This window comes from Mastomys coucha, unplaced genomic scaffold, assembly GCF_008632895.1.
Source record: "Mastomys coucha isolate ucsf_1 unplaced genomic scaffold, UCSF_Mcou_1 pScaffold1, whole genome shotgun sequence".
NCBI lineage: Eukaryota > Metazoa > Chordata > Mammalia > Rodentia > Muridae > Mastomys > Mastomys coucha.
Genome location: NW_022196891.1, coordinates 47,456,475 through 47,465,935, shown reverse-complemented (window position 1 = coordinate 47,465,935; position 9,461 = coordinate 47,456,475). Strand labels below are relative to the sequence as shown.

The 9,461-nt window shown below is 38.0% G+C and overlaps 1 protein-coding gene across 3 annotated transcripts in view; it reads left to right on the top strand.

Annotated features, from left to right (window-relative positions):
* Window positions 1-9,461, top strand: part of Hmcn1 (hemicentin 1) — a 473,399-nt gene that overhangs the window by 294,332 nt on the left and 169,606 nt on the right. For all 3 annotated transcript variants that reach the window (XM_031384523.1, XM_031384530.1, XM_031384516.1), the window contains 5 exons: window positions 1,582-1,863; window positions 2,515-2,623; window positions 3,406-3,575; window positions 4,980-5,134; window positions 8,686-8,809. In XM_031384523.1, the coding sequence (XP_031240383.1) occupies window positions 1,582-1,863; window positions 2,515-2,623; window positions 3,406-3,575; window positions 4,980-5,134; window positions 8,686-8,809 (840 nt within the window). The remainder of the gene's footprint in view (window positions 1-1,581; window positions 1,864-2,514; window positions 2,624-3,405; window positions 3,576-4,979; window positions 5,135-8,685; window positions 8,810-9,461) is intronic.

The following is a 9,461-nucleotide window of genomic DNA, read 5'->3' as shown; positions in this document are numbered from 1 at the left end:
TTGTTGATTGTCATCCAATGATCTCTCTAATTTGATAATTGGAGAAATAGGTCCAATATTGTACAATCAATACACACTTTCAGCTTGTTTGTGACAGTGTCTTGCTGTGTACAACATAAGGGTCTTGAAATCTGGCTTCTCCTATCTCAGCCTCTCTATTAGTAGGATTGTTTATTTCATGTTTTTACACTATACTATGGTTTTCAGAACAGCTTATATATTTCAAAAGTATTTATATACCCAAGGGAGACACAGACAATTAACTTGGGTGGTGGCTTGTAGGAAAGAGTGAGACTGAATGCTTAGCTTGACATTTGTAACTCTTGTATCAAGTTTGAAGAAGAGGACTTTATGTTACTCTTTCTCTGAGATGAATGCTTTTCCAAATTATCACAGCTAATAAACCAGATTCTTACCCTCACCTAATGTCTGTGCCACCCTCCAAGCAGAACCATTGTTCATTGAAACAGTTGGCGAATGACTTTATGGATAGACTATCTTAATGCCTACACCATTTCTTAAATGAATGTAACCTGTTCTCTGTGGGCTGAGAATAAAGTTACTCACTCAAGTCAAATAGTTTTGACCATAGCAGGAAGTCTGTATCCAAAAATCGTGCCTACAATTCATTCCTCAGCGCATCTGAACTGTCAACTTTCAGCTTAACTACAATGGTGGTAAAATCCCTTGGTGAGGTGAGGGGCATTGAAGTACACAGCCTTATTACAATGAAGCCCAATGTCTAAAAATTGTTTTTATTTTGGGCTTGTACCACAGTAAGAGCCAAGATTTTAAACTCTACTAAATACAAAACAAACAAACAAAAAGACTCTATATATTTATGTTCATTTAAGAAAATAGTAGTAGTGATGTAATATTTTGAAATATACAGTTAATATGTTTGGAGTTATTTACAATTTATATTGAGAAAAATGTAATTTCAATATTGCTCTAGACAAGCATCTACATAAGACTGTTAAATTGATTGTTGTTTTATATCAAACAACTTTTATAATACTCATTTTTATTGTTATAATATTTTATAAATATTAAGGAATATGACAAAAATAGAAATTGTAGGTATTGAAGGGGGTCTCTGGGAGGAGCTGGAGTACAAAAAGGAAACAAGAATGTGATTTAGCCGGGCGGTGGTGGCACAGCCTTTAATCCCAGCACTTGGGAGGCAGAGGCAGGCAGATTTCTGAGTTCAAGGCCAGCCAGGACAGAGTGAGTTCCAGGACAGCCAGGGCTACACAGAGAAAACCTGTCTCGAAAAAAAGAAAAAAGAAAAAAAGAACGTGATTTAATTCTATTTACTTAAAATATGTTTTTAAATGTTAAGAAATTCAGATAAATTGAAATCATGCAACTTTTCTCATCATAATGCAATAAAAGTTTTAAAAAAATGAAAAAAAAAAAAAAAGAAAGAAATTCTTCCCTCACTGGCTTTGAGGGAAACAGTCATGTAGGAAGTTCCTGTGGTCAAAATGTATGAGAAAAGGTTTCCTTTTTATTTACTTAAGATGTTCTTTTATGACTTGGAGAAGAACTACCTGAAATATTACTATTTTTCCCTCTCAGTTCCTCCAATAATCGAAGGTGACTTGACCACTCCTTCAAAAAAGCAAGTCGTGATTGGTCAATCATTGATCTTGGAGTGTAAAGCTGCTGGCAACCCTCCTCCCATTCTTACTTGGTTAAAAGATGGCGTGCCTGTGAAAGCCAGTGACAACATCCACATAGAAGCTGGTGGGAAGAAACTTGAAATCTTGAGTGCCCTAGAAATTGATCAGGGACAGTACATATGTGTGGCTACCAGTGTGGCAGGAGAACGGGAAATCAAGTATGAAGTTGATGTTTTGGGTAAGTAGGGATGCCAGGGCCTGGAGCTTCAGCTTCACAGTGCTGGATTATTAAACGCATGGTAGACCACGTAACAACAATGCAATTGATGTCCAGGTGCAGTGGACTTTTCAAGTCTGTTCAAGTTGTGGGGTTCTCAGTAGAGTCCCCGATCTGAAACCCATGCAGCTCATCACTGAGTCTGATGACTCTGCTTTGCCGTTGCTCTCACTCTCTTAACTCTGCCCACCACAGGTTGCAGGGAGTGACAGGGTACTCTTTTGTCATAACCACTGTGTCCCACTGCAGAAAAGAGTCTCCGGACCAGGGAAAACCACCTTGCCATCTTGAGACTCTGTAATTGAAGCCAGGAGCTTCTTAAGTGGATGTTATTATGAAAATAAACAGTATAAAACAAGGATAAACTTTGCATTAGCATAGCATCTATGGCACTGTAGTGTGTGTCAGAGAAAATTCCATAGTGACAGAAGTACACTCATCCTGGCAAGGGCTCATTGTAAAAGGCATATATCTTCCAACCCCTTGAGTATTAAACTCCTGTGAACAATAGCAACTACTACTTCGAATTGTTTGTTGTCAGGGTGTATTCCTTCCTGTAAACATTCCTTTGCCTGCTACAGTCTGTCGTTTTGTTTTGGTCTTTCTTTCTAGTGCCACCAACTGTGGAAGGAGGAGAGGAAACGTCTTACTTCATTGTGCTGGCAAATAACTTACTGGAGCTAGACTGTCCGGTCACAGGCTCTCCCCCACCAACTATCATGTAAGCATTTTGGTATGTCTTCTAAAAACCTCTCTCACTTTGTAATGTAAGTGTTAGGAGTTGTCTGGAAAGATTTTGACAAGAAGTATCAGTTCAAAACCATATTCCTCTTTGAAAATATATAGTCTTTATATAAGGCAGCTGGTTCTTGGTTCTCAAAAAGCACATATGGGCACAGTTGGATAAAGTTCTATAATTATCTCAGAAATTCTATTTTTAGTCAGAAAACATAGAGTATTAAGCACTATGAACATTACAGACTACCAAATAAAAAGAATAATAGAAACATAGGAGAAAGAGGAGAGCTCAACATGTTTCTATTCCTTCCCTGATGGCCTGTCTGCTTTTTACATTCCCAAAGCATACAATTTGCCATTCCAAATTGGTATGCAACATGCAAAAGAATATTTGGATGACTTTGGTTTATCTATTATAAAGTGATAGCCATCCAAAGTATAAAACTGTATGATTTCAGTATTTGATTTACAAACATTGGCAGCTCCTTTGCATCTCATCGGTTAATAGTGTTTAAATATTCCAGTGAATGTTATCATTTGTCCCTTTCTGCAGGAACTCATCATAGCGTTCTTAAGGTCCAACTCTCTACCAGTCTCTCTGAGAGACCATTTCCTTTTGATTTCTTTTCTCCATAGTTATTTTTATAGCAGTCAATTAGAAGATTAGGTGAATGAATAGCAGATAGTAAATATAGCATACACCAACCTCTAGGAAAATGTTTATATGTAATATGCATCTAATTTTTTTTTTGCCCTTTACCATAGGTGGCTAAAAGGTGGTCAGTTAATTGATGAGAGAGATGGATTCAAGATCTTACTAAATGGACGCAAACTGGTTATTGCCCAGGCTCAAGTGTCAGACACAGGCCTTTACCAGTGTGTGGCAACAAACGTTGCAGGAGACCACAGGAAGGAGTTTGAAGTGACAGTTCACGGTACGTTGAAGAAGAGATGGTTGCAGTGCATTTGAAACTACCCTGGGCTCTATTCATCATCTAATTCAGATGGGAGTGGAGTCATCTGGAGAAGTCTTGAGTGGTGTAAAGTAATGTGAAAAGGGCAGTTGTCATTAAATATGGCAGATTCTTTTTCTGATTGCAGAGTTTCAACCAAAGTATCACATGAATTTGGTAGACAAAAGTTAAGTGTTAGAAAATGTATTGTGTGTGATGTCAAAGGTGGAGAGGGAGAGAGAATATGAGAGAAGAGGAAGGTAATAATTTCCTAGTAAATGGGGTTATGTCAAGCTTTAAAGATTTGACCCAGGCAGGAATGATTATAAACAGCGTTTTCCAGAAGCTTAGTGTACAGTTGCAGGATCCAGGAACATAAGTACATTTACAGCACTGGCCCATTAAGGTTATGACCATGAATCTCACGACAAGAAGAAACCTCTGCCAGGGCATTATGTGTCCCACTTGCCAGCAGAACTTGAGAAGGAAGGGACTGGAACCAGAAAATGAAGAGCCATTTGGAATGCACAGGAGAGGATTCTGTGACTGCCCACTACATTCTTCCTTCTGTCTCTGTAGACTTCCTTTTAAATTTTGTTTTTCCATGTCCCACAAGTAAACACAAACAAATCTAGACCACAGTCTCAATTCCAGGTTCTTGAGAGAGAGCTAACCAGCAAAGCAAACCCAGCTTCAATCACTTAGTAAGCCAGGTCCAGTCAGCCTTCCTGAAGACAAAAACAAACGTGTAAATACTGCTTGAATAGGAAGCTAGTTTAATGAGGTCACTCCAGAGAAATGGATGTTAGTTATCGATTGGGAAAAGAAGTCAATAGAAATGGGCCAAACATACCTGTTAGGTCTCAGCAACCATGGGGACATTTTGGTTATTTGAATAATTAAAACTCAGAACTAAGAATGAGTGTTATCTAGAATGGCTAACAATTATAATTTAAATGTAAGATGAAGTTGTCTCATTAGTTCAGAAATAAGTTATTTTAAAATTGTTTATTCAAATTAATGTTTTAAATATTTAAATTAATATTTTAAATTATTTAAATATTCACTTATTAAATTATTTCTTAATAATTTAAAATTATTATTTTTAAAATTTTCAAGTTTTAAATTTTAAATGTTTTTATTAATCCTTTGAGAATTTTAAACGAACATATGATATAACTTGATCACACACACACCCACTTCTTCCTCTGCCTGCTTCCAGATCCATCCAACACATATATCCCAACTTCATGCCTAGAGTTTTCTTTATCTAACCCAGAGTTCTTTTGTGCTGCCTGTATAGGTGTGGGTGCCTCACATATCCTTTGAGTTCTGTGACATCATTAGTTGTAGTTTTCATTCTCTCCCACCTTTCTTTTCATCTAGTTCCTCCAACAATCAAGTCCTCAGACCTTCCTGAGAAGACTGTGGTGAGATACAAGCCAGTCACTTTGCAGTGCATAGCCAACGGCATTCCAAACCCATCCATTACATGGCTAAAGGATGACCAGCCTGTGAACACTGCCCAAGGAAACCTCAGAGTGAGTATAAGATACTAAGCCAGAGTCAGGCAGCTTCATAGGTCTTGCTAATTCTATCATCTCATTCTTTCTTAATTATAGATTTTCCTAGAGGGCACAGATGGCAGAAATTTGGTTAAAATATATTTTTTCTTTACTTCTTAATGGAATTAAATAATCCAGCTAATAGAGATTTTAGTATAGGAGTTGGTGTGATGATTTTGTTTTGTTTTGGTTTGGTTTGGTTTGGTTTTTGTTTTTTTTGAGACAGGGTTTCTCTGTGTAGCCTCTGGCTGTTCTGGAACTCACTCTGTAGACTAAGCTGGCCTCGGACTCAGAAATCTGCCTGACTCTGCCTCCCAAGTGCTGGGATTAAAAGCATGTGCCACCACCGCCCAGCTGGTGTAATGATTTTGATTTATACCTCCCAAAATTGATATCAAATGAGTAAAAATTATTTCTGTCTAACATGTTCACTGTGCCCTCTTGCTACTTGATTGTGTCTTAGTGAATATTTAAAGAATTAGGAACTAGGTAAGCAGTTGAATAGATGACATATTTCTAACCATATTACCTAACTGATGTGCTTAAACATCAGAAACAGCAGGACCAGCTGATACAGGTGAGTATATTCAGCTATTCGGGAGCATGGAGCAGGAGGATTAATGTTCTAGCCTACCATGGCTACAGAGCAAGCTTGATCCTCCCCTAAGAAAGCTAGTGAATCCCTGTCTTGAGTTCTTTCTCTAATAGTTATGATACACACATCTATCTATTTGCTTATTAAGTCTGCTCCACATCTGGTAGAATTAAACTTAGACTTCTGTATGAAAGAAAAACTCAGTACATAGAATTCAGATACAGTCTGGGTAAATGACATATCTTGGAGACAGAGAGAGGTGGGGAGAGATGGAGAGGGAGAGACATGAACTCATCACACAAACAGAATTTAAAATTTAATGACTATATGAAAGAGGGAATATAGAGAGGTCCAGACGATCTGAGGAAAGCCTTTGAGCAGAATTCTGAAGAATGCAAAGGATCAAGTGGGAAAGAAAAACACCGTTGAGAGTGTAGATATAGGCAAACACTTTAAGGAGAACATGCTCCCTCTTTGGGATCTGAATGTAAAACAGTGGTCTGAGGAGGAGGAGAAAGGAAGAGAGGTGTTGGCATACAGCAGTGGAGAGTGTCAGAATCACTTATGCATACTAATTGCCTTATTTTTACAAAGCCAATTGGAGGCTCAAAGAGTTTGAACTGAGGAGTGACATAAGCAGGTGTACACTTTAGGTAAAGTCACATACTACTTGACAAGGAGGATATATAGAAAGAAAGACATAATTCAGCACTTTCATCACTGAATAAACATTATTGTATACATCCACAATGCTAGATGGCATAGACTGGGGTACACTTGAACTTGAAAGTACATGTCATCATTTACATGGGCCATCCTTAGTGAAATCATCCTTGTATATAGTACATGACTGAAGTCAACTTGCACCCTTTCTGAAAAATTAAGTTGGTGAGCTAAGAGTTGATATGCAAAATCTATGAGAACCAATTGGCGTTTCTCTAGGAAACAGAGGTAGAAATTTGGTACCATATACTAGTTACAGAGAAGAGGATACTTTGATACAATAGTTGAGTCATTGAAGATTGATGAAGGTTATATTATGAAAGATGAGAGACGTAGGGGGTGTGTAAGGAAAACTAAGACTCTAAACTACATAATTACAGGGATGACACTGACCACCAGTGAGATGGGACATTCTAAAAGAGCATAAGGGAAAGTATTCTGATTTTAATTTCAGGCTTCTGGAGTTCACATCAGTTTGAGATACACTAGTGGAGATGGTGGACATGTCAGTGGGTCATTGTCAGTGGTTGTGGAGAGCAACAGAATGATATGGCTAGTATTAGCACACTGTTTATATTTCAAACTTTGGGGCCAAATAAGTTAATCCAAAGCATAAAGAACTAGAAGGAAAGATAGGAGAAGATCAAGACAATGAAGGTGTCAGGAAGTTGTGACATTAAAAGCCAGGTGCAAAATTGTAGGGGTGAAAACATTTGTAGAAACTCACTGCTTAGCGTGATCATAGATCTTGACTGGAAAATAGGTTAGCTGGGAATTCACTTGGGACCATGGAGAGATCATTTGGGGTTGGAATGTGGTGAGCCTGGAGGGCTGTGCTGAGTTCAGATTTCCTCCTGGGCAAAGTGGGGAGCCATGAATGAGGTTTGAAAGCAGACTAGGGAAGGGATCAGATTTCCATCTTAAATAAGTTATTCTGGCAACAGTGTGTAAGATAGATTAACAACTGGGGAGGTTGGAGACACTGGAACATCAGTTAAGAAGCCATCATAATCCCACAGTGGTGGTGAACGTCGAAAACCAGAGATCTGAGACACATGGCTATGGTATAATTAATAGAAGTCAATGTGGGCGCCAAAACCCAGATGACTGGAAAAATTGTGGGTACCATTAAGCAAGACTGGGAAAATCCAATGACAAGTCAGTTTTAGGAATATGAGGGAATAATTTATGAACTTAGCTCTGGAAAGTTCACATGTTACCCTGTTCTAAGACTATGGATGTAGAGCTCAGGAGACCAGCAGAGGCTGAGGCTGTAAATTCAGATGTGTGCTTTGTGTGTGTGTGTGTGTGTGTGTGTGTGTGTGTGTGTGTGTGTGTGTGTGTGTGTTTTAACCCAAGACATGGGATTGAATGAAAACTCTAGAGAGTTATGACTTGTGTTAGTGCAGCAGAGAGAGGAAGCAGTCTCTGTAATGTTCTAGGAGAACCTGAGAGTAAGAATGGAGGAAGACTCCATCTTTAATGCCCAGTGAGTACAGACTCCATCTTTAATGCCCAGTGAGTACAGACTCCATCTTTAATGCCCAGTGAGTACAGACCAACAAAAAGTCAGGACACCCAGTGCTGTGAATGGTAAGAGAGAATATGTATTTAACTGCAGAGACTACTGGGCGATGTGATTAGATGTTATTGGTGACTATGGAATAATCAGTTTTAAAATAATGACCTCTGATTCACCAGCTTTAAAGTGGCAGAGGCCTGGTTGCAATGGATTTAGGAGAGGAAGGAATATGGAGAAAGAATTTATCAGCATTCCTATTATTCATATTTTATAACTTTTACAGTTTTTCTGGCCCCTGTAACAATTTCATCAAAAAGGATTGTTGCCTTAAAACCATTTATGAAGTGTTACATAAATGTGGTCATTTTTTTTTTCAGAGAGTTTAAATTTTCATCACATGCTTTATAGTCCGGTCTCTTATTCAGTAGGATTTTATGATTATACCAGCAGGCCAGCCTTAAGTTATTTTATTTTCAGTCTTCAAATAAATAAGAATAAGTTTTTAAAAGCAAATTAGCCTATTTTCTTATTCATAATAAAGTGTTCTGTCTCTCATATATTGAGTTAACTAAGATATAACACTTCAAGTAAACATTACATGTTACATGTTTAAATGAACTTTTCTATCTCATTGAATGTTTTTAAATATAAACACAAAATACTGCCAAACTTTCTGTTCCCAATTAGATACAGTCTTCTGGTAGAGTTCTACAAATTGCCAAGGCTCTTTTGGAAGATGCTGGTAGATACACATGTGTGGCTACCAATGCAGCTGGAGAAGCACACCAGCACACTCAATTGCATGTGCATGGTAAGAGCATCCTTATGGCACCCTCTTGAATGTGTGTATGCATAGGTGTGAGTGCATGCGGGTGGGGGTGTGCACACATGAGCAAACACACATATGTAAGTCACAGATCAACTGCCAGTGACATTTCTCTTGTGCTATCTACCTTGTGAGTTATTATATTATTATTATTATTATTATTATTATTATTATTATTATTATTATTATTTCTTTTAAGTTTTTGAGAATTTAATACATGTATATTATATTCATATCAATGTGCCCTTCCCTTTCCTACCTCCAACTCTTCCCATGTCCTCCCATTCACTCATGACCTCTTTTGTAATGATTAATCAGCACATGCATATACTGAGCCTATATAATGTGGTTTATATGTATCTACTATTGCCATTTTTCTAAACTGCCATGGTTTCTTTTGAGATGGGGGTCTTTCACCTGGCCTGGTACTTGCTGATTAGGCTAGGCCGGCTAGCCAGCTAGCCACCAGCCCTGGAGACATTCTTGTCTCTATTTCTCAAGCCAGTAGGATGGTATGTAGTTGCTAGCATTCCCACCTTTATGACTCTCTTTAATGGGAAGTTGTAAAGATGGATGGGAAGTATGGAAGAAAAGGGAACACAAAGTTTCTATAAGCTCCAAATGTAGAAAGAAAATG